Raw genomic sequence first — 25181 nt, 5'->3', positions numbered from 1 at the left:
TACTGATTTTTTTTAAAGACTCTTGAGTGACCACAACCCCAACTGACCTAGGCACTTTCTGAGGCTTAGCCAGAATTTTCAAGTTATTTTTAAATGATGGAAGCCTTGCAGAGGTCTGGGAATGTTAAATGATTGATTATTTGCATCGTAGAGCATAGGAGTCACAGTCCTGGACTGAGGCTCCATTGTGCTAGGTGCTGAATGCACACAGAACAAAATGACTGCTTTTGCCCTCGCTGCCATGAAATTGGTGTGGAGTCAGCTCCCATCCTTCTTTACTAATGCATTTATACATGCTCAGTGTGATACAGCAGTGTATCAAATCACAGATACGTTTTTTAATAGCAGATGAAGTACGAATAAAGGTCGGATTTGTGTGGCGTGCTTTTGCTTAATGTCTTGAACCACAGAGCACAGTAAACAGTATGTGAAAGCCTGGATGAAAAATAATTGGTCGTGCTTGGAGGTGATAACAGTGACTGTATATATATATATTTTTAGCTCTGTTTCTCTGTTATACCCAGGCTTCTGGTCAGTGCTGCATTGCCATTACCAGATGACTTGCATTTACTGCATTCCTTTGATCGCTTTGCCAGCATGACATCTGGCTAATTTCCCTTTGCCAGGGTCCCAGAATCGTGGTGAAGTTCTCACAGTTATTTGCATCTATATTTTTTCCCTTAATGATTAGCCTGAGAAATGAATTATTCCCACCACCACCACCCCCCCAAGATGTGGGTTTATTTGGGGTTTGGGGTTTGGCTTCCCCCGCCACCTCTTCTTCCAAGGGCCAGGCAGGCAGATTCAGCCCTACACCAGTGGAGCTGGGCTATCACAAAGCCCTTACCCCTACTGTCGTTGAGCTTGACTACCTTGAGATAGTCCATGAAGTTACAGCGCTAATGGTTCGTTTTGGAAAAATAGGTGGTTCTCAGCGTACAACTTAAGAGAAGATTGGTCCCAACAGGATGCCTAGAACTGAGAAAAGTTAGAAATCGGTTCCTGTGGGATTGTTCTGTACTTGTCCTCTTCAAAAGCTCCATCTTGAACACAGAGGGGCTTTAATCTTGCAGCACAAAATCAGTCTGTGACTGTGAAGTGTTAGACCATGGTTGACATCTTGGAGCAGTAAGAGCGGGGTTTATGGTTTTTATTAATTTTAGGTATCTTGCAGTCAACAAGCCCCTTGGAAGGTAAGTAACTAGTTGTCATGCTTAGGCTGCTATTCAGTGGGAAATACGTAGAGTTCAAAGTACTCATAGTAGCCTGCATTGCTGGAGAGAGTCACCTGCAACAGTAACCTACAGTAACTGCAGTGTCAGTGCCTCTGCTGAGAAATGTGTCTCTCACTGAAGCCAGGCTGTTGCTCTGTGGGACAGGATCTCCTGCTAGCCGGCTGGTATCACACTTTAAAATGTTACTTTGAAGACTTGATGTCAGCACAAAATTAAGAGACCTGCACATCAAGCCAAGCAGACCCGAGTAGGTACTTGAGCAATTTCAAGCTTTTCAAAATATTCTTGTCTTGTGGCCCAGTTGAACTTGTGACTGAACTCATTTACTTAGGATAGATTCCTTCTTTAACTGAAGAGCCCCAAACTGAATTGTTTTAGTAAAAGCCTGAAACGTGAGCACGGCTAGCACAAGAACCTGCGTCTCCTTTTTCCCACTGCAGACTAACCTCCGTGGCCTGGCAAGCAAAATTTTTTGACCAGTTCTACCTTAAACATTGAACAATTTTGGTCAAGTGACTCATTGTTTCATATTTGTTGTTTGTATTGCTATAGCAGTTGAAGTTCTTAAGCTTTGGATCCAAGACCTTGTTGTGCCAGGTGCTGTAGGAACATGGGAGGGAAAAAAAAAAAAAAAAAAAAAAAGCCCAACACCAACAAAAAGGCCTTCTGAGGAATACATGCATTTCTGTATAACCTAAGCCAACAGACGGCTACAGATGGGGAAGCACAAGGAACTGATGAGATAATACTGACCTGTGCCATGAGTAATAGTCTTGGTGCATCACTTATCTAAACATTGCTGAGGTTTTACAGACGCTATAGCAAAGGGCAGTTTGAAGGAGGGTGATCAAGTGATGGCAGAAGTTTATAGTAACATCGCAGCAAGTGAGGAAAGCAGGAGAGGGAAAAGAGGCTTGCTGAAAATGATGCTTGAGGAAAGATGTTTGCTGCAAAATCTAGTTAGTGTTGTAGATGCTGTGGTCATGCACAAGAGAGTGCAGGTACAGAAGCAAAGTAGAGACACAAAGTGTCTTGGAGCAGGGAAAGCGGAGCCGGTGGGGTAATAAAGCATACAGGCAGGGTACATATTCATAGCCTTGACCTGGAACTTTCTTCTGGTGTGCTTACTACTAGCCACTCGGGGGGGAAAAGGGAAAAAGAAAGTGCTGTTTCTTTGGATTGTAACCTTTAACCATCATGTGACACGAGGGAACAGATGAGTGAAGCTGAATGTGTGTGTTCCTTTATTTGTAGTGCAGATGCCTCCATAAGGGCTAAAGGATAACCGCCGCTTGTTGTAGCATTGTTTATTTAAACTTCAGTTTGACAAAATTAGCCTGTGCAGAAACCAGAGCGAACATCCTCTTTTAAGTTCAAAGCTTGCAGAGCAAGATGCAAGTCAAATGCCAAGCCCAGCAATTAGCATGCACCCTTTCATGAGCGTTAAACTGTGCTTAATCTCTACTGATCAGGTTCTTTTTCTCCTACACACTGTCTACAGCTAAAAATAATGTCAAGTTAAAGATGTGCTGAAGATAGTAGCGGCCCAGTCTGTGGTTTTTCTGAAGCAGTTCTCTCTCTCCCCAATCGTGTTTTTGCTTCCCATGCAGCATGAGAGGAAACACAGCTGGCACAGCATCTGTTTGGGGAGGTCTCACTGGCTTGAGAATGTCCAGGAGCCCAAGTGCTCATAGCCCACAGTGTAAAAGGTGTTGCTTGGAGAGCAGCTTCCCAACGGTAAAAATAAAACTTTTAAAGGTGTGTTGCTGTTTGATAGGAAAGTTTCTTACAAAGGAAGTGGAGGTTCAAGGCGGCTTTTGTATCCTGTGTAATGCAGCGTGATGTGACTGGAGAACAGGAGAGGATGTATTTAAATAGACTTCCCAGAAGGCTGATGGAGAAATAGCTTCGTAATAGGAAACGCATTGGTTGCTTTGGCATAAAATGATATCCCATATGTCTTCTTTGCAGTAGGGACCCCTTTTAGCTGAACCGGTTTTAGCTGTGTGGAAGGAGCCTACTTCTTGATCTCGAAGGCTCTTTCGGCAGTACGCCTTGGTCTTGCCACTAGAGGGGGACTGGAAGCCGTGAAGCATCCATCCGTCCTGCTGGGCTTCACTAGCCACCTGGCTGCCAACACCGGCCAGCAACTCCAGCAGCAGGACCCTCTCTGCTCTGTTGAGCTCTGGGGTGTCACAGCACCCATAAACATCGGACCGTGCAGCCAAAGAAACGTGAAGGGAAGTGGATGAGGGGACCCTGCTTGGTACCATGTCTGGTGCTTCTCCAGGGATCTGGCTCTGCAGAATATTGGGGGTTTAGTTCCACACAGCTACAAAAAGTGTCTTGAGCACAAGTGGCGTTCAGTGAAAGCTGAACAGGGTTTAACCTCCCAGAGTCATGGAGGGATGTGAATAATCTCTCTCCATGCCTGGAAGAAGGAGCGTAACAGCAGCATACCTAGCAGTGCCATTGCACTGGAAAAAGATGGAATGGTGACATGAGTGCTTCCAGATCCTGGGAGAAAAATAAGGAGTTTAAGTCTAACAGACTGTCTTGTGTGCTGGGCCTGACCTAACCTGTTTCTTGTCACCTCGCAGGGCTTTTACTCGTGTGTTCACCTTTGGCCCAACGTTCCGAGCGGAAAACTCACAGAGTCGCCGGCACCTGGCGGAGTTCTATATGGTAGAGGCTGAGCTGTCCTTCACTGAAAGCCTCCAAGACATCATGCAGGTGGGCACTCTAAATGTCTATGAAGGACTGGTGTCAGAACTTCCTCTTCCCAGAGCTGTGCTCCTTGCCCTCAACTGAGGTCACAGCTCCTCTCACCCTTTGTGAGCCACGTAGAGGTTGCACAGGGACTTCCCGAGAATGAGTTTGCTCAACAGAGGCGAGGCCACAGAGAGGATTTGGAAGAGAAGATATAAGTGCAAACAGAGCCCTCATCTCAAGGGGAGGCTGCACAGTTGCTGTATTGTCAGGAAAAATGTAAATGTGCTTGACTGGTGCTAATGAAAGCAGCACTCTCCCCTTCAAAACCTTCAGCATCTCTCCAGTGAACGAGCAGTATTTATACAGTGTGTCCCTTGATGTGCTCTGTAAAGAGCTCCTTGAAACCTGCATTGAAATCTGAAGTAGAAACAGTCCCTGGTATATGCTATTCACTGTGGCTTTAGCAGAAGACTGAAAGAAGTCCTTAGCTAACTTTTGGGTTTTCGGGATTTACCTCCCAGTTACAGTTTAACCACATGAGGGATGTTAATCCATTTTACTAGTAACAGCATAAGCCAACTTATGCCCAGTTGGACTTGTGAGTAAACATCCACACGTGCTGTCATACATCGGATAAGCTCCTTGGAAAGCTATTGGAGAAAGAGTCTTAAAAAGAAAAAGACCTGAGGCGCTGGCTACAGATTTATAAAATAACATCCAGGTGGTGGTTTCTTCAGCCTGAGTCATATACAGCCTGCTGAGTCAGTATGGCTTGACAGCAGAGCTAACATAGTCCCTCTCTTGTGTGTGCTGCTTTCTGCATTTTGGATGTCTGGGTGGAACCGGGCTGTGTGGACTGACATGTACACTGCATCTCTTTGCTCCATCATTATTAGCATCCCATTCTTTCTTTTCTCTCTCCTTTTCTTCAGAACATCGTGTATTGTTAGAGCATAGCATATGTATATGTTTACGCCTTACTTCCTGAGCCCCCTGTTTCTCTGGGGGGCTTCTTCACTGCTTCTATTGGAAGACCTTGCTTATTGTACTAGATAAGTGCTGACTGAGCCCTTGAACACAGCGTGAACATATGTGTACTCTTGTGCTGAGAACCCTAATTTCTTGGCTGTTGAAGTATAGACAGCCAGATCAGACAATTCAGAGAATTAGATTTGAGAACTGTTTGGGAATGTGTAGGGCTTTAATTTGTAGGGAAAAGAGGAACTTCTCCCCTTGGCTTGGCTTTTGCTGTTGCTAAACATCTTGTGAAGTCTCAGCTTGTGCTCTTGTCTTTCACTTCTTTCCCTGTAACAGAAAGTCTCCTAGCAGCTATCATTGTGCATTCCTCATAGCAAGTCTACATTGCAACATGCTTACTTTTGTGATGTTCTTAGTGTTGCAGAAGTGGAGTTCCCATTTTGTTTATTTTTAAATCATTGGGCAATCTCTCTTTTAAAAACATCTCCCCCCCCCCCCAAAAGAAAAAAAAACACAAACAAAACCACAAACCAAAAACTGACAGCTGCACTAAAGCCTAAGTTAAGTTCCTTTTCCCCTGCATAACTGACCTAAATTCAGTGTTCTCTCATGTATCTGCCCGTTGGGCAGTTTGTCTGTTTGTTGTCATCTGCAAGTTCTTTGTTTGGTGCAAAACACGCAGTTGAAAGCCTTGGGGGCTCTTGGCCAGAGTTAGCATCTGAACTTTGTCCTCACATAAAGAGCTGGATTGTTTAAAATTTATTTTTAAAATTGGTATTCAACATTTGGACTGAATACCTCTAACTTGAGCGAGTTAGTGTGCTGGGAATGCTCAGCTTCTTCAGGGACATCTTGAAGTATTTGGTTATATGCCATTAAAGAAGAGCCTTGCTACAAAGATGTATGTGTTTACCATTTACTGATGAGGCTTGAGGTTTTTCTCTCAGCCAAAGCTCCAAAAGAAACATAACTTTCCTTACAAAATAAAATTTAAAAGATTTAATAGCAAAGTTAGGTGTATTTGGGAGCAAAGGGTCTGAAATCTTAAGCAATGGCCTTTTTTCCCCTCTAATTGCAGAGTAGTGCCCAGTTATTCCTAAATTAGTAGCACAGTTCCTGTGAAGTCTCATGCATCTTGATCATGCCATCTAAATTTCTGTTCTGTGCCAAAACATGTTTTAGAGCTACAAAGAAGCCTAAACTCTCACAGTATTGGTTTCACAATACTTTCTGTGGAAAGGCCCACGTGCTCAGTGCAGTACTGTACGCTCTGTGGCTGGGTGATAATATTACTACTTCAGTGTTCAGCGTGTGTAAGTGTATCCGAGGAGACGCTTCTGTGGCGTCTTTCCCTAAGAGTCTAGTCAGGGAGTTCAGTCAAGTTGCCCCAAGACACACTTCCTCCAAAATGGATGAGAAAGAAAGGGAGTAAGACAGTGGAAGGGGTCTAATTCATGTGGAAGTATCTGGACTCACTGGAGCCATTGCCTCTCCAGTCTCATCTGTCCTCTGAGGTGCCTGCTCTGCCGCCCTCTCCCTCCTTCTGCAATGCTGTGTCATGTAGCCATGTTTGTAGGTCATTATCTTCTATTTCTCATTCCACTGTCTTGGTGGTGCCGTGGATTTAAAGGATCGCACTTCACTCATGATACTAACAGAGTCTCAAAGAGGCCATATGATGCAGTCATTACTGAATTTCATCAAATGCACATACAAAACCATGCTAAAAAAACATATTATTTAGGCTGTAAAGTTAAGAAGTGCCAGCAGGAAGTTTTCCTGAGGACATTTTTGGGAGTTTATGCATAGTGTTAGTCTTCCTTAACAAGATCACTTCCTAGCACCATTGTCCCTTTAAGAGATGGGGAATAAATCTCTTTAAGATGGAGAATACGATTTAAAACGCAGTATTTGAGCTCTGTCCTGAGGGCAGAAGTATTGCCTTCCACTGGTTATGTACTTCATCAAAATTAATTTGCTGTCATTACAGCCCAGTGACAGGGAGCATTATTACCTCCATTTGACAGAAGGGAATTCGGGCATGAAATGAAATGTACGGTAGCACTGATTTTAGGTGTCGGTTTCAGGGACCTTAGATCTGAGACATGGGTGTGGTTTGATCTCCAGAATAGTTTGCAGTCAGAGTACTTTTTGTCTTCAGTGCCGAGGCTAAAATAGTTGGGTAAAACTGACTGCGATCTCAAGGGAAGAAACACTAATAATCACATGGGAAAGGTTTGTTCCAAGTGCCTTGTGCAGGGCTCTTCAGGGTCATTAGGTCATCTGCAGGGCTCCTTCTTTGCAGTGACATCCAGCTGCTATAGCTGGTGCTCTTTGTTTCCTAACTTCCATCAGCATTTATTCGATGGCCAGTGAAGCAGCGGTCTGACAAAGAAGAGTCTCCTTCCTTTCATAACAACAGCATCTCTCCAGAGCGGGTCCTGAGCTGTTGGTTATATAGAGTGAGGAGACATTATGGCCAAGATCAGATGCAAATCTCTCATCATACACACATACGGTGTGTGTGAGCAAGCATGAAGGCAAGAAATAGTGGTCCACTTGGTGAATGTTTCCTATGTAAATACCCTGTGGTCTATGCTGCATCCATGTGCATGCCCCAGGTAAATACTGATTTTTTCCTGGAAGTGTCTTATGTAATAAAGATGATGATTTGAACCGTTCTTGTAGTGCATAGCACCTTCAACGGCTGCTGCTGACATTTACTGCTATTTTGTTGATGGTTTCCTCTGTTTAGCTCTGGTCGTACTTTTATTTTGGAAGAGGATAAGTTGTAGTATCAAAAGATCCAAGTTAAAATTAAACAATACAGATGGGGGCTGCTCCTAATCAAAATTGGACAGCTAACTACTAAGTTCCACACAACATCAGGGAAGGCCAAGACTGATACTGCTAAACTTCTCTGTAAGGTGAAAATCAAGAGGGTAACGCTGGGAGGGATGAGCGAGAAGGGAAAACTTTTACCTCTGCCCTCCTGCCAGCAAAATTTCTACATTTCCATTATGAAGCAGCCAAAGGGGTTTTTGGTCATCAGGAGTCCTACCTCTGAGATGACCTACTTGCTGTGATTCCAGTGGCTTTTTCCTTGTGTAGGTCTCCTATCAAACATGTTTCTTTCAGGATATGTTCAAACCAATCGCTTTGCCTGTATCTCCAGCTCGCATGTTCCCTTAAACCAGCAAGCCAGTGGTTATGCTTCTCCACTCATTTTTCATATAGCCTACTTTCCAGTCCTTCATTATATTATCTGCTTAAAGCTGTAACTTCTCAGTTTGAGAGCTTTTTTCTCCGCCCGCCTTCTTTTTTTCTCTTCGCTGTTCGTGCCTAGTACACATTTGGCATAAATAAGAATAAAAGCAGTGAGGAGGCCAATGCATGACCCACGTGTCTGTCTTTTTTGCCAGGATAAAACCTCAGTCTCAAACCTGGAAATATTTCTCAGATTGTTTTTCCCATACCACCCACATCTTTTTTTCCACAAGAGGAAGCTGCTTATGTTGAATGCTGTGGGAACCTAATTGTTACTTTATCGCACAGTGAGGAAAAAAAGTGCTAATTAAACAACATGCTTTTCTGAAACCAGATGATACTTTCATTTTCTAGAAAGAGGAAGCTTAATGTAAAATCCCTTCGTCTCTGGCTGGTGAAACCAGATGAATTGCCAAGAAGTTTTCTAATTTCATTTGCATAAGGCCTTTTCTAGCTACTTTGAAGAAAGTTCAAAGCTGAATGGTTATTTGCCGCTCAGCAGCAGGAATGCCAGCTTTTCATTTCCTCTGTGTTTGAGTACCAGTAAGGGTAAAACGGTTCATCTGCATATGATAATGCTGTTCCTTTATTTGGATCTTCCCTTTTTAAAAAGAGGACCCAGATTGATCCAGGAGTCTGGAGGCTGAGTTTGGCTCCAGAGGAATGAAACGGGACTGATATACCAGCTTCTCTAGGCTGTTGGGATGCAGAGATGGTTCATCAGCACTTTGCGACAGGTGATGAAGTATGTTCTTCTAAACATGAGAGTTTGAACAGTGTGCCTGCAATCTTGGTTATGTCAGTAGCCCAGCTTCTTCTTTTCTGTGCCTTTTGTTCCGTTTAACACTGTGAGATCTGGTTCCTTGGCAGGCAGACACCTGCTTCTTCCTCAGATCTGCTGACTGAACGTCAGGTTCATCTTTTTACAGTTAGTGACCCCTGGGCTTTGTGGTGTCTAGGGGCTGCTACCAGCCTAGATACCATTGGTGGATACTTTGCTTCTCTCAACTCTGCAATTAATGAAGCAGTTGTTATACTCACAGAAAAAAGAAAAGAAAAGAAAAAAAAAAACCAAACCAGGAGTGTGCCAGGACTTTGAGGTGCTTTTTGTTGGGAAAAACCTGGTCCCATCCCGGGTTGAGGTGACGTGCAGTCCAGCTGCATTGCTCTTTTCCTTACAAAGGCAATGAGAATAAGGAGTGTGATTTCGAAGAAGAGTTGGGATCATCAGTACTGCACAGGTATCAACTACCTGCTTTCTGCAGGCATAAGACTATGAGGAGTTATGGGAACTCTTAATCTGCACAACAGCAAGCGTCTCAATGGTCTGCTTTGCTTAACCTAAAGAGAAAACTACTCTTAAAAGGTTCACAATGCAGTGGCATCCCACGTGGGTGGTTGGGTTTTTTTGTTTGGAACCCAAATGGCATTTTAATTTCTTCATGGGTGAAGCCCATTTTACTGGATAAGCATATCCAAATCGGATGATAATGTCATTTAGTTAATCCACACTAGTTTAGGGAAATGAAACCACATCTTTTTTTAGTTTCTCAAACATCCCTGCATTGATGTGTCCTCCGCTTTAGGTCTCTGCTCATCTCTGTACGTGTTCTCTTTGCTTTGCTTTTACTGCCCAGAGTCTTTCTAGCTGGGCTCTGTTTGATGGGCTTGCTCTACACAGTACACATTTATTCTCCTCTTTACTTCTGCCTCTCCTTAAAACAAAGCAGAAAACCAGAATCGCTCGTTACAAGACAGACACCTCGCTAATAATTAATCTGAGACCAGTCACCACAAATGGTTGTAATGTGTATGTTTGTGGCTGAGCAGGGCTGCTGGTTGATTATTTTCACTGTGCTTTTTTCACTGGAGATACCTGACTGAAGATACTAAGGCTGTCAGCAGACACTGAAGCCCTACACACATAGCAGGTTCCAGTCCTCTTCAGCCACTGAGCAAGCCTGTTAATTAGGAGCATGAGCAAGCTGGTACCCTCTTACGCAGTCTGACCGTGCAGAAGGACAGAAGCTCCTTCTGTACCGTTTGGCTGATGTGTACCTGTTTTATTTATAGACTGGGACATCTAAGCAGTGTTAATTTCTCATGCACTCCTGTTTTCTCTATTAGGTTATGGAAGATCTTTTCAAGACAGTGACAACCACTGTGCTCTCCAAATGTCCTCGTGATGTTGAGCTTTTTCATAAATACATAGCTCCTGGCCAGAAGGTAATAAATGTGACAAGAAAGAGCTGCAATCCTGTTATGCATTTTGGGGGCTCTTGGCTATAGGGAGACGTAAGGTTTTGGTGGGGTTTTTTTTGTCTTTGTTGTCCCATGTTAAACTGTGAAGAGCTAAAAGTTGGCCTGAGCTTAAGTGACTGTTCAGGCCAACAGAGAGAGGACGCATAACTTTCAGTAGCTGGTAGCAAGGGTGGTAGAAATGTAGTTGTCATATCATCTGGCAGCCTCTGAATCGTTGGCTCTGATAATCGGGTACCCTTTTAGCACTAAATGGCTGGGGGTGGATTTTGACCTGTATCTAGATCACAGTGCAGACCTACAAATCAAAACTGTGAGGGGGGTAGCTTTTCTGAGTTTCCTCTGGGCCCCTGAACCCTTAAGAGTAGCTTTACATTTTTATTTTTTCTTATTTTGACCAAGGACAGGTTGGAACAAATGCTGAAGAACAAATTTGTGACGTAAGTACTTATATTTCAAAATGATCTGGAAAGGGCTTTTGGGGTAAGAGCTCCTATTTTGCGTATGTTCTTTTTCTTCCCCAGCTCAGTTTTTTCTGGGTTAGCATAATGTCTCCAGAAGAGCATGAATTGTCGTTCCCTTTGTACTGTTTGCCAGTTGCCTTTTCTCCGCTGCATGAGACTGGCACCTGAATCTGCTGCCCTTTGCCTTTTGCTTCCCTGGACAAGATCCTCGTTCTATAAGGGTATCCTCCTTCCAGCATGTGCCTGCACAGTGGTTTGCTCACTGTCTTGCTTGGATTTGACTTTGGTGCTCTGCCTTCACACTTTCACTCTGATGGCTCCCTTTTTATGAAGCTATGTTTTGATATTTGAAAATCCCAATTGGTTTTCTATTCCTGATTGCTTGCACAACTCCTTTTCCCAGTTCTCTGTGTATTAAAGAACTGAAGGGTTTTGGTTTCCCTCCTTGGCCCTCAGGAATACCTCCTCTTCCCTACTCTTGCCCATCTCCTCAAATAGTGGTGCTCTCCATTCATTCCACAGAACATTGCAGGGCTGCTTAGCCCAGCACTGGTTTTCATGTTAAGCAGCTACAGCCACACTTGGACAACAGGATCACGATAGATCCTCCCTGTGCCTCGTGCCTGCATGAGCACTAAGGGAGACCTCCGTGAAGCCACTGTGTCCCCCATTTCAGTCCTCCTCTCTTTGGACCTAACTGATATTCCTGAGAGGACAGAGTTGCACTCAGCTTCTGCCATGGTCTGAGGAAAAAGAGTACGAGTCAGCACATCTCTTTGTCCCTCCATCTCTCTCTTCATCAGCAGCTGACAGATCTGGGGCATTCCTGGCTTACACACATCAGTTACATGCATTGGACCTGTGCCAGCCATATACTTCATTTGGACCGTGGCCTTGCATAACCCAAACACATGGATCAATATGTTCCTTCTTGAGGTATTTCCTCCAGAAGCTTTCCCTGTATTAGTGAAACCTGGTAGCTGGGTATAAAATGTTTGTTGTCTTTAGGGAATTTGCTTTATACTTGGTTTTAGCCAGTGATACAGGGAGACGAAATTATTGTGATCAGGTTATTCTTCTCTCTGTCCTCAACATTTGCTTGTCAGCAAACACATCTTTCATTGAGCCTTGATTTCCAGTTACCAAACCTGCAGCATCTTTCACTGCACTACTTCTGTTCGCTCTGCCATGATGCTGTTCTTTTGTACTAGTGGAAGTCAGTGGAGAATCTGCTCTCATATCTGTCATAGTAGTAGAGAAACATTGCTGCAAATAAATCTCATGATTTTTGCAAAGTAAAATGAAAATATTTGAGCTACAAGCCCTTGGAATTCTGTGTTGGTTTTTTTGCCTAACACCATCCTGAACAGTAGAGTTTTGCCAATGAAGGCACATTGTTTTCTTTAAAAAAATCCACAAATTTCCATGAAGCAATTATCTGCAAAGCTCACTTTGGACTGAAATGCAACGCTGCAATAATGCAAAAGTGTCTTGAGAGCTTAGCACTTGCTGCCCTGCATGTAGCCAAAATGCAGGAAAACATAGGGTTGTTGCCATATAAAATGGCTTTTGGTTTCTGTCCAAAGAAACATTGCTGGGAAGTCTGACATCACAGCACAAGTTGGCACAGTGGTGGGGAAATGCCTCCTTAATTTTCCAGTGCAGCACTTAGCCAGAAAACTTTATTGTTATTCCTTTCATAGTTATCTTAAAGACTTTTTTTTTTTCTCCCTCTTGCAGAATTTCCTACAGTGAAGCAGTGGAAATTTTGAAGCAAACTTCTCAAACTTTCACTTTCAAGCCAGAGGTAGGTAGTTGCATGGTGGCTAGTTCCTGTGCCTGTTCATGTGCACAGCCAGCGTGAACTTTGTAGATCTCCTTTCTCTCTTTCTGATACCACGAGAGTTGTTACTTCACACAAATTTTCTGCCTGCTGGGGCATTTGCTGAGTTGTTACCCAAGTATAACTACTGGCGTTGAAATGGGAGCAATATCAGGAATGAGATCTGTAGCAGAAAAACATGTAACATTTACAGGGATGAAGTGATGAGTTCGCCGTTGAGGGACCACGGCTTTAGCAAAGATGCTTCTCTTTCCTGTATGGGAGCAGCACCGAATGCGTTGTGGATTCAGTAGCAGTCATCTAAGGAGAGTTGCTGCAGTAGTCCTCAAATTAAGGAATAATATTAGGATAGCACCAGAAGTTTGATGAGGACTAATAAGCCAAAACTGTGTCAAAATACCATGTAATCTAGAGGTAGGTGAAAGGAATCCCTTATCTTTCCATAGCATAGATGTTGACGGGGAAAAAGAATAATATGCTTGTCTTTCTAAATCTTTTAGATTATGGTTTTCTAAAAATCATGTTTTGCCCAATTTGAATGTCCCTACACACACTAGTAGGAAGAGCATTTGTGATGGTGCTCTTCTCATGTATACTGATTAATCTGTATCTTGTTCTGATGCTTTGAGGAAAATAACCCTCTGGCCAAAGCCACCTTTGTAGCTTGTTGGGTAACTGTCTTGTCTCTGTGTACAAGTGGGTGTAAAGCCTGAAGTCCTGTATCTGTACTACCTTGGTCTCAGACAGCAAACTCGGGATATTTTCAGATGAGGAGATTCTGCAGAGTATCTGTTTCCCTCTTCCCTTTCCCCTTCCCCAGTTGTCTTTGCACATTCTGGAATGGACTGGAGGTCTCTAGCCAAAAGCCACAGAATTTATACCACTGGAAGAAAAGAGTGAAGGGCATTGCAAATGTCCAGGGTTTCTGATAACAAAGAATTGGTTAATAGGATGCTAGGGTTTCTTAAGTGAGAATTAATGTAGCGTGTAACAGGACACAGCAGGGAAGAGCGCGGTCAGCCTAGCAAAGCTGTTTTCTGTATAGCAAAGGTAATACTGAAATAAGGCTGGTTTGCTGGGTCGAGTGAGCGGACTTTGGGTAGGTGCCTGTTTCCCTTAAGCTACGAGGAGTGTGAGTTTGGGGGTTTTTTTGTTTGTTTATTTGGCTTTATTTCTGAACTGATACCAGATGCTTGGGCTTGGTGCAGGCACAATCTGGCCCTGTTCTGTGAAAGTTAAACCCTATTATTTTCATTGCTTTGCTCTGCCTTAAAACTCTTGAAAGCCTGCTTAGCAGATTTTCCCAGTGCCCTGTGTGAGACATTGCTGTGCTCAGTTTCGTGTTACTTGAAGCTGCACATCTCTCCTGCACAGGGATTTTGCTAGGTCTCTTGCCACAGGCAAGATGTACCAAAGCAGGATCCCAGGATTCCCTTTTGCTGTCTTTGCAGTGGGGCTGTAACCTCCAAATGGAACATGAAAAGTACCTGGTGAAGCACTGTGGTGAGGTTCCCGTGTTTGTGATTAACTACCCATATGACCTCAAACCTTTCTATATGCGGGACAATGAAGATGGACCTCAACACACAGTGAGTCTATGGGTCACATTTCCATTGCTTTTTTGGCTAGACGTCTCTTAGTGTACTGATAGATGAGGATAATCTTCTGCTGGGCCTCCACTCATGTAGTCCAAGATAAGATGTGACCATCAGGTGATCCTGTCCAGTCTTTCTGCTGTTGCAGAAGGAATCCCCAAAGCAGGAACAACAGGAGGAGAAAAATGCAGGAGTTGATAGTTTTTAAGTCTTTGCTTAAGTCTTTTAAGACAAGTTTGTCATAGTTTTTTTTTATTTTCCTGGTAAACTTCTGTACTACTAGGTGAAATGCCCCAAATTGCATGGCTCCAAGCACTCCATGATTCTCTCATCATCCAAACGTAGCATCCATGTAATCCTCAAATAGCAGATGGGCACAAGTAGTAAGCTCTTTTTCCGTAAATCTCATGATTTGTAGGTGTGATATCCCAATTGAACTGAGACAACCTGCTTCTACTAAAAAGAGCCAGTGCCCTACTGTGTACCACTGTCACTTCATTGGCTTTAATTCTAGCAGCAGTTTGGCTGTGGGATAAGGAAAGTAACCCTAGAAAACAAAACAGAGAAGACAGCCAGCCCAAACCTAACAGCATAAATAGTAACGCTGGGATTCTAACACTTGAGTCCAGCACGAGTGCCATTGATCCTTTGATATTACCACTAAAGCGGGCTCAAGGAATGGGAGCAGGAAGGGGGCAAACAACAGCATCAGAGCAGCTTAAACTCAAAGGGAATCAGGGCTTCAGGAAACTCACCCATGTGTCTTTGCTTCCTTGTGAGCTGCTCTTGGATTCTTTGTACCCTGTACAGGCTTGCCTACATGCACAGGTTGTCACCAGAGTAACCTGGTGGGATTCAGTTCACACCACCTGCTGTAGATGTCCTCAGTCTTGGAACATCACTGCATGAGTTCAGGTTTTCTGTAGATGTTCTGGTGGTTACCATTGTAAAGTTCCCTTTAAAGCCTCTTCGTGTCAACAAGAGACTTTGCAAGCATGTGCAAATACTTACCTAAGTGTCCTGGACTGTGGAAGAATTACAGTAGCTTTTTACAAACAGACATCATTGTCAGCTGTACTTCTGCCATACGCTGCGTAGCTATATGGCATGACTTGAATTAGAGTCTTTTCTTTCTTTTAAGGTTGCAGCTGTTGATCTCCTCGTACCAGGAATAGGGGAGCTGTGTGGAGGCAGCTTGAGAGAGGAGCGACTGCCCTTCCTCGAATCACGCTTACAGAGGTATGGAAGGCCCACGTGTGCCAGGAGACTGGCCTGACCAAGAGAGTGTTTGAGCAGCCCTCAGTGGTTGGCAAAACAGAGGAATGGAAGGGCAGCTAATGGTATTTAAAATCATCCTATTTTTGTCTTTGAGATTGCGAACTGGCGAAGAAGTTCTTGTGCTTTTGTTGTAGGGTATGCAAACTGCCTCTCTGTTTTAGTTCATCAGAGAAGGAAAGGAGAGTTTATTTTATGCTGGGAGGCCAGGGCAGCAGAATGCCTCAACTCTGTTGGCACTGTCTGGAACAGGGCCTGATGTGAGACACTTCATCCTTGAGCCTTTTCTTCACAGCTTTTGGGGCTGAGAGTGAATTGCAAAGGTGAAAGTTGTCTCGTAGACAGAGCATAGATATATTTGTCATCACATTGTGTAACTGAGGAACTGCAGTTTTGGTCAAAAGCTTTGCTAGCTGTGATACAGCTGGCCTCCATGGCATAGTTTCAGAGAATATGGTTCTTAGCTACCAGTTCAGTGGGAAGCTTCACTGGAAGCACCCAGGACCTGTACTGTATCATGCGGACTCTTTCCCTGCTGCTTTATTCTGGATCATGGGACTTTGCCTAATTTTAGGCTAAATTCAGTGTCAAAATACCAAAGCTGCTGTTTAGTTAACAATAATTGACATTATAGATGGGGTAATTTTCCATAGACAATTACTCCCTGGATCCTGTCTGTTTAAAGGAACCTTTCATGGAATTGTAGAATCACAGAATGGTTTGGGTTGGAAGGGACCTTAAAGATCATCTAATTCCAACCCCCCTGCCGTGGGCAGGGACACTTTCCACTAGACCAGGTTGTTCATATCCCCATCCAGCCTGGCCTTGAACACTGCCATTTGGGCCAGTAGTACTCTTGTGCAAAGCAGTTTTGGAGGAGGATTAGTCCTGGAGTAACACCATTTGCACATTGGGAATAAATGTGTTGCTTAAATCATCACATGCTCACAGAGATACATCTCGTCAGTGGAGAAAAGCAAAATCCATTTCAGCGTAATGAATCCAAAAGGCACAGGGCAATTCAAATCATCAGAACATTGGTTCTCAGTTTGTGGTGTAGGATGATATTATTCCCTGTGCTTCCTGCTGCTCTTCCTGCAAACTCCCCCGAAGCAGCCGTGCTTCAGCTGAAGCTAAGTACGATGTTGCCTGCTGCACTTTTTCACTTGAAATAGATCTAGAGTCCACAGCCTTCAAGGTGTGGGGCTGGAGGAGGGGTCTGTGTGGAGGTTGAAGCCAGACTTTCTTGTTTGTCAGGAAAGTCATAGAAGTATTTCAAGCTAAAAATGGGGTGTGTCTTCAGTGACCTTAAAATACAGCTGTGCATTGGAGATGACCTGGAAAAATAACACCTCTTTTCACATGTTTTTCTCAATTTTGAGTACTCATTTTCTGCTCTGCTGAGCCCAAATACTTTCCTAAGGTTTTTAAATTCTGCTTCCTGCAGACACAGTGTAACTGAGAGATAAAGAATGGGATTCTTGTCTCCTTATACATACTTGATACAATAGCTCTCTTTTAAAAAAAGTCCCAGGCAGAGACAGATGCAGTGCACTGAAGAAGAGAGAAGTGGTCTCTCTTTGCGTACAGAGTTTTCTGTTTGTGTTCAGAGAAATGGAAAAAAAAAAACCCAACAACTTTGCTCTGGTTCTACCAGGGCAGGAAAAGGAGAGAGGATGCACTGGTGGCAATTAGAAAAAGACATATTTTATTTAGTAGTTTTACAGAAGTTGACACACATTAACAAAGCTACAGGAGTTCGGTGGGTTTTCACACTATGGAAGGGGTGCCACGTAGTCACATATGTGAGGCTCATAATGAGGTTGGCTGCATGTCACTGTAAATTTAATATTCAGGCTTGTACTCTCCAGGCGTTCACAAGCAGAGTTTACTGATGTGCTTAAAGTTAAGAATATACACAAGTCTTCATATGAAGCTGGGATCAACCCTGTATGCTGGCAAAACAAACTTTGCATTCTAAGCAGCATGTAGGGAATCTGTTCAAGATCGTCTACCATTTACCAGAACTGACAGCCACTGATCATGCCTTCCCTTTATTTCCTGCATTTCATTTTTGGACTGAGTTTGGTCATCGGACCTTCCCTTTTCTTGTAGCATCCTCTTCCAGGAAAATGCTGCTTGTGTGGATTTCCCCTGTTCCTTTACTCACAAGGGGTTTTCTTTTTGTTCCACAGATTAGGACTCACAGATGCCTACCAGTGGTAAGACATTATCTTGGTCTGCAAGCTCAATTTCTTCTTTTGAGACTTTTTAAACAACTCTTTCATTTTTTTGATGCTGTTCTTGAGGGGACATTTCTTGGCCCAGTTGCCCTGCCATAACTGCCAGTCTAAATGGAACAGGCAGTTCATTTAAAGAAAATTTAATCTAATGCTACTTAGTTTGTCTTCCCAATTTGTCCACTCACAGCACAGGTCATTCCTTTTGAGATTGCATGAAGTGGATTAATTTACAACCTATAATGATTTTTGATACTAAATCATTAGGCTGTCTTTGAAATTGAACAGATTCTGACCACCATTGCACGAGATAAACAGGTTACAGAACCACAAGCAATTTGTGACCTTTAACAACTCTATGAATAACTCCCTTTGCAATTGACAGGGCAATTAGGTCGAAAAATCTTCCTTAACAAAGCGGTTGAACCAATTAAAACTGTCCTGCTAAGGAGACAGATCAACCTTTGAATTAACGGTTAAGACTATTAAAACGACAGAAGGATCTTCGTGTTCCTCTTGACAAGTGGTTATTGGTATGTACGTTGTCATAGGTACTGAGAGGGTGATAGTGCAGAGAATTTTAAATATAGAAGAGTATACTCAAATATTTTGCAGCATTTGGATTGATCGTTAGGGAGGCTGCCTTGAAAAAAAAGCAGAGTAAATGTAGGAATCTTCACTCTCCTCTTCCCACAATAGGACATCGCTTAGGAACAGCCCAGTGCATGCCGACCTTTACATCATCCATTTGCAAACATGCTGAATTAGATGGCTTCCTTTATTGTTTGCATTTATGGGCCAGAATACACCATATCACTTCATCTGAGGGAAGGATTGTCCTGAACAAAGATGGTCAGTTGTGTGGTTAGAGGCTGAGGTACAGCCTGAGGAAGTCTGGTGTTCAGTGGCAGAGCCTTCCAGCAACGCTAAGATAGTGCAGCCCTGCCTCGTTCTTCCCTCAAGAGAGAAGATGAGGACATTGCCCAGCAGCCTTTTCCACCTTCATGCAATATGTAGCAATCACATTCTGGAAACTTTCTTCCTGTGATCATGTTTTGGAGACTCTCTCCTCCTCTGTTCCCTACACTCCATCACAGATGATGTAATTTCCCAGAGAAGATTACAACTGTTGTTACCTCCTGCCATACCAAGGTCTGGTGTCCTAGGAAGGTGCAGGATAGGAGCAATTTCAGATGCTTCTGGACTGCAGTCTGCAATCTGTCAGAAAACAGGGAGGTGGTTTGCCAGCATCCATCTTTTCAGTGGAGGTAGCAGGAGAGGCTGATATTAATCTCCTCCAATTTAGTGATTGAATTTAGTCTCCAAAGCTGGCTCACAAACTCCTTGAAGAATAGTTGAGTCATTCCTTCCTTTTTAAGTATAATATTTGCTGACTTTAGAATGGCCAGCTATATGATATGTGTTCCCTTTTGAAATCCCTTAGATATTGCTGTATCTGTTTCTACCCGCTTTCTTCTCCCACTAAGCATGAGGATATTGTGGGGGCTGACTCCTCCTAGGGCAGGTTCAGGAGTCCCTTGTTTGTGGGAGAATCATTGGGCAAAGAGAGGTCTGATGATCGGAAATACTGCTATGCTTCTGCCCATTCCTACCTTTCAGAAGGCTTTTCAAAAAAAGGAGAGAAAGGGACATGGTCAAACTCCTCTGAATCTTCTTTAATTAACTACATCTTTCCTGTTGTGCGGCTTGCTTTCCATAGAAAATACGAGCTGGAGAAGTATTTGGCTTGGTTTTGCAGTTATTTTATCTTATTTTCACACTTCTTCCTTTGAACTGTGGATAGAAAAGAGCTCAGTGCTGTAGATGATGATCTTGGCTAGACTGAGAGAGTTCCATGGAAGTGAGGTAGGAAAGTCGGGTGATCAGCGTTTACTCTGGGAAGTCACTTGCTTTCTCTCTGACGGGGGAGTATTAAGTATATTGCCTTGTAAACAGGGGACCTGATCCTGTTTGCAGCCTCCATGTGCCAGCTTAGCACAAGCAATAACAAAGCAGGTACTTTGTCGTGAACAGCAGTGTCCCCACTACCATCAGCTGGAGCAGCTGGAGCAGCATTTCAGTCTTTCTGCATGTAAGGCACCCGCTTCCTCACTCTGATTATCATCGTGCGCATCAGTGGGGAAGGTGGCCTCATACCGAACCCCTCACAGTCTAGGTACCTTTCTGGTCTTCTGGTGTAACGCTGGTGAAAGTATATGGTGGCAGAGCAGGTGTTATCTGCTCTCTTGGAATGGGTATTACTGTGCCGTCTTGGCCTTGCTCCTGCTCTAAATGGAGAAGCTTGAGCTGTGTTGGGTTCTTTGATTTCTAGTTTTCTTTGAAGCTTGAATGCCGGAGTGTTCTGCTGGGTCCTTGTGCGACAAGGTAGAAAAGAGGAGTTGAACTTAAGGAACAGCAGGACTGGTGACAGCGCTGACATCATCGTTTCACCTCCTGAAGAGCCCAGTGGTAGCCCATTGCTGTCCTTGGCAGTCTCCTGGTCCTATCACTTCTTCTTTTGGGGAGAAACCGGAGCACTGTGCTGGGCCACGTGGAGGCAGGCAGAAAGTGCTGAAGCCAGCCAAAACATGCCCAGTTGTGTCAGTGGGAGTATTTTAGATTGACCTCTTGAATTCTTTTTTTGTGGATTCCCAAAAAATAGTAGCAGAGCAGAAGCTGCCTGAAACCAAAGACAGGGTTTTGCCCAGCATCAGAACCTGGGTGATGCTTTGCATATTTCCTGAAGCACTCAACAAAATGGTCTTTCAAATATCATTTCACTAGTAGTTTTTCATTACCCTCATTTTTTTTTCCAGTAGAATATTAAATTTCATGGACTGCAATATCTTTGTTCTTTCAGTTTTCAAACTGGCTGCGGAGGCTTCAGTATAACAAGGGGTTACATAAAAGATCAAGGTTATGTTTGTTTTGAAAGGAGACTGAAAAGAATACATTCTGCTTATGAATGGTTACTAAGAGAGCACTGATCTTCATAGTGCCTTGCCGTGCAACACAGGAGCTCGTGATGGTGATAAAAGGATAGAGATTTTTAAAAGGATGAAAGGAAATGCTCTTCTAACTTGGCACGTAATGAGCTTCTGGAATTCGTTGCCAGAGGACATTGTTGCAGCACATACTTTAGTAAGATTCAAGTCTCTGAAGAACTACCAGTCCTCCAGGCCCAGAACATGAACTCTGGGGCTAGCTGGGGTCGCAGAAACTTTTTTCCCCTGTGGAATAATGTTGCACAGTTCCCCAGTTGCCAATGGAGGGCTCAGCTCTCCTGTTAAGTATGAGCTACTAGGAGAAATAGCTAGACTAGTTCATGACTGTTTTTGAGGTGAGAAACGTCCAATGTATGGAGACTATTGAATGAGGGAAAACCTCAGGGAGCATTTTCTAGCCTAAAGGGAATTTTCTCTTCGTCTGCAGGCAGTTACTTTTTCTTTCATCTGGGAAGAATGGAAAATTTCTCAATTCCTTTGCTGTTTCTAAGCACAGTCATCAGAAAGGATTCACAGTCTTGATCCTCAGCACGTTTAATTCAATGGACTTTTTCCATTAACTTTAATGAGTTTTGTTTCGCTCCTTTCGCCAAAATGGCTTCTCAAAGTGCTTTGAGATCTACAGATGAAAGACCTGGATAAGCAAGGGTAGAATTTATTATTATTGTTCATCTGGAAGAAGCAGAGTTATTTCATCTCTTCACAATGACTTTATAAACTCTGTTGCCAGCAAAAGGGGACAAGAGATGCTAGTCTTAGTCTCAGCTGGCTTTGCATAGGCTGAGGTATGCTTATAGACATCACCAGAAATGTTTGTGCTGTTATTTGTATTACTAGTTGCAGCTAGACTTGTCACCAGCTAGTTCTGCTCAGAACTACTGAGCTGGTACAGATTGATCTGCCACAGCCAGCACCCGTATCCCTCATATTTACGAGGTCTGTTCTATTTCACAAGCCACCACCCTCGGCATCAGATCTGCCCATCATCTTCCTTGCAGACCCTTGAAAAGCTGCTAAGTGGAGCTCCCCGGGGGAAGTTTCCAGTGTATGAGCAGAAACCCAAGTTCTTGATGCAGTCCGTATGAAGTGGGTAGAGATGCAGGCCACCATGCTGTTGCATAGCCTACATCTTAGTATCCTAAGCATAAATCTTCGTCATGAGGTGTGGGGTGTATACAATGGAGCTTTAGCAAGCCAAGCTAACACCCAGCAGCACAGATAGCAAGCACGTGGGTCCCAGGGCTCAGAAAACATGCGTCCCACTCCTGAGCCTGCTGTTCAACTTGCAGTGCAGACAGAACTGCACTTTGTGTGTCTGTGCTTGGAGGAGGAGGTAAGAAGTTCTATGATTCTACAAAGTTCTGCTTCTGGTTCTCCACTTGGGCAGTGGAGGGGAGGGGGAAAAAACACCGATGAAAAAAACCTGGAGATCGGATTGAGTGTAATAAATGGCTTCCTAAATCATAACTGCTGCTAATGAACTGCAATGAAAAATAATAATTTCATGGTATAAAAGGCATGCTGTCAAACTGAGTCCACCAGGGTGATCTCTTGCAGTTGTAGAATTTGCTGGAGAGTATTTTTATTTTGCAAGTAGATGTGGTCAGTGGCATTACTTTGGCTCCATTCTGTTAAAATGTAGTCTTCAAGCCAAAAAAATTCTGAAGTCCAAGCAAGCACACTTAAATATATATAATGTATATTTTATGTATTTTTATATATATGTATATATATACATGCAAATATTAACAGTAGTTAAAATTTGGGAAGCCATTTATTACAATCAATCCAATCTTCATTTTTTTTCTGGTGTTTTTTCCCTTCTACTCCACTGCCCAAGTAGTAAAACATATATATGTATTTATTTTTAAGTGTACTTGATTTGTTTTTAGACTGGGATGATAAAATCTTCATACTTACACCAAGATTAGAATCATGTAATACATCTGGAGTCACTCAACCCCTTACTAGTGCATTCATGTAAAGAAGAATAACTTTGTGGCCTCAGCAAGCTCAGAAGTGGCCCCGTAAATCAATAGAACCATTGAGATGTTTTTCATTCCTATTAAAATAAAACTGTTGGTGAGAATTTATAGCTGCAAATATAGTTCCTGTGTATCACAACAGCTACAGTCCAGCTCAGAAATGAGGAACTCTAAAGGAGAACCATCATAATCTTGTTGACACCCATATATTTGGAATGTCTGCTTCCAAATGTTTTCTGAGGTATCTGTGCACAACAAGTGCTTTTCTCCAAAATGAGATGTCGTGTTCCAGAATGCATTTTTCGAGAAGATATGGCCAAGATTTTTTGCTGACTTACTGTGGAACTAAATTAATCAGTGTATAAGAGCGTTTGGGGAAAAAGTAACAAAAAGCCATCATAATTACCTTAAAAGAAAAAAAAAATAGTCTAAAGGAATATTCAGCAGACAGAAAGACCTATTTAAGCTTCTGAAGAAAGTACTGGAAATGAAATGACTTAGACTATTGAAAAGAATACAGAAAATGAAATAACATATTGTGGGGCAGATTTCAGCACCATCATGGCAAGGGCTAAACAAACCCAAGCAGGCAACTCCATCTCCGACAGTGGAAATGTTTTGTGATTGTGAAGGAACCTGGGTTTGTGCCTCTGCTAGGAATACGTTAGATACTAAAACTTACAAAAATGTTTTCGATGTGAGCATTGGTATGATGTTCAAGCTGCTCTTCGTACCCAGATGAGTTCTTGCTCCTAAACAAAAGGCTCTAGTGTACTGGCAAGGCGTAAGTGTACTGGTTTAAACGTCTTTGCATTTGGGGTTTCTGCTAACACAATTCTGCCTGGCCGGGAGCTGCACGTCTTCACAGCCCTGACCAACACCGGCTGTGTTGGCATAATCCACAGTGGTTAGGGTCAAAGGGAAGTAATTAAGGTGGAAAAGCAAAAACCCTAGATAAAAAACTCTCTCGAATTACGTCAGCATAACCATGCTGCAAATGTAACTGTCTGTTTAAATTACAGGTATCTAGACCTCCGAAAATTCGGCTCAGTTCCTCATGGAGGCTTCGGAATGGGGTTTGAACGCTACCTGCAGTACATCTTGGGAGTTGGCAATATCAAAGATGTTATTCCTTTCCCCAGGTTTCCGCACTCCTGTCTCCTGTAGCGCAGCGGTTGACTTGGGTGGAGAAAACTGCTGGTGTGACTATATGTATATAACATACTAGAATATGACTATGTATTTTAGTGGGAAATCAAGATAATTTTTATATCAGTGAAACTCGTGACTGGCTTATTGAAGTAATATATGTCCTGGTGAGACTACGGAAGCACGCTAGCGGTTAACTTGATAACAGTTCCTGTCTTCAGTGCGCTTCAGGAACATTAATAAATCCCACTTAACTAAAGGGTTAAGATTCTTGTGAGACTAGCCCAAGCAATGGAAGTACTGTCTAAGTGTGGTTGGAAGGCGGTGGGGGTTTTATGTGAAATACTAATAAGGAGGTGTGACCTAAAATGGACTGGGAGACGGTGAGGCTTCAATAGGCTTTAATTAAATGCGTGAAGAGTGCTTTGAAGATTGAGTGTTACAAAATTGCAAAGATTGTCATGGGCTGTGATTCACTTGCTCTTACAAAATGGCTACTGTAAAGCGTGGTTCTCCCCCCCCCCCCCCCTTTTTCTTAAATGCAAATATTGTTTACCTTGGAAAAGTCAGCCAAACCTAGCAAGGAATAATGCCATATTGGAACTGCTGGAGTGAATTAGGTGAATGATGTTTGATTTTGTGAATCGTCAATAAAGATGTACACTGGGTTGTTTTGTAACTCTGTATATGGTTTCTTCTTCTCACAAAACTGTAGCACTCAGCATCATTGTGTTACCTTCAGTGTCTTGGGTAGATGTTTCTTTTTCTGTGTACCCGAATTAGTTGCACTGCCTTTGCAGGAAATAACCTGTTTTCTGTCTCCAGGAGAGCACGTGTTCACAGCAGAAAGAAGTGTTCAGTTAGATGAGAGTTCATTCATCTTTCCAGAGCTGGTTTGCAGTTTATTGGTGGGTTTTTGCTTTTGCTTTGCCTTGTTGTTGTTGTTATTGAGAAAATTTCTCACTTGCTCATCAGACCAAGCAGTTTTCTCTGTATTTTGAAACAACCAATATAAGCTCCCAAGCATTGCCTATGTGTTAAGCAATTGCTTATCACTATAGGATCTGAACTCCTCTCAGTCTTTAATGGGTTTATGCTCTGAGCTTCCCTGCCAGGTAAAGAAATAATTCATTTCTGTTTTGAAGACAGGATTATGGGAAGATGAAGTGACTTG

The 25181-nt window shown here is 43.0% G+C and overlaps 1 protein-coding gene across 3 annotated transcripts in view; it reads left to right on the top strand.

Moving 5' to 3' along the window:
- Positions 1–24686, top strand: part of NARS2 (asparaginyl-tRNA synthetase 2, mitochondrial) — a 52650-nt gene extending 27964 nt beyond the window's left edge. Inside the window, exons 7-14 of one of the 3 annotated variants that reach the window (XM_055701188.1) lie at positions 3836–3968; positions 10320–10418; positions 10854–10891; positions 12656–12722; positions 14210–14347; positions 15495–15592; positions 17824–17850; positions 23881–24686. In XM_055701188.1, coding sequence (XP_055557163.1) covers positions 3836–3968; positions 10320–10418; positions 10854–10891; positions 12656–12722; positions 14210–14347; positions 15495–15592; positions 17824–17850; positions 23881–24025 — 745 coding nt within the window. In that variant the 3' untranslated portion in view covers positions 24026–24686. Of the gene's footprint in view, positions 1–3835; positions 3969–10319; positions 10419–10847; positions 10892–12655; positions 12723–14209; positions 14348–15494; positions 15593–17823; positions 17851–23880 lie in introns of all 3 variants that reach the window. The other 2 variants (XM_055701187.1, XM_055701189.1) reach the window with 2 other exon arrangements.
- Positions 24687–25181: the final 495 nt, after the last annotated feature.

This window comes from Falco cherrug, chromosome 2 (genome assembly GCF_023634085.1).
Source record: "Falco cherrug isolate bFalChe1 chromosome 2, bFalChe1.pri, whole genome shotgun sequence".
NCBI classification, from domain to species: domain Eukaryota; kingdom Metazoa; phylum Chordata; class Aves; order Falconiformes; family Falconidae; genus Falco; species Falco cherrug.
This window is presented reverse-complemented; position numbering and strand designations above follow the sequence as displayed.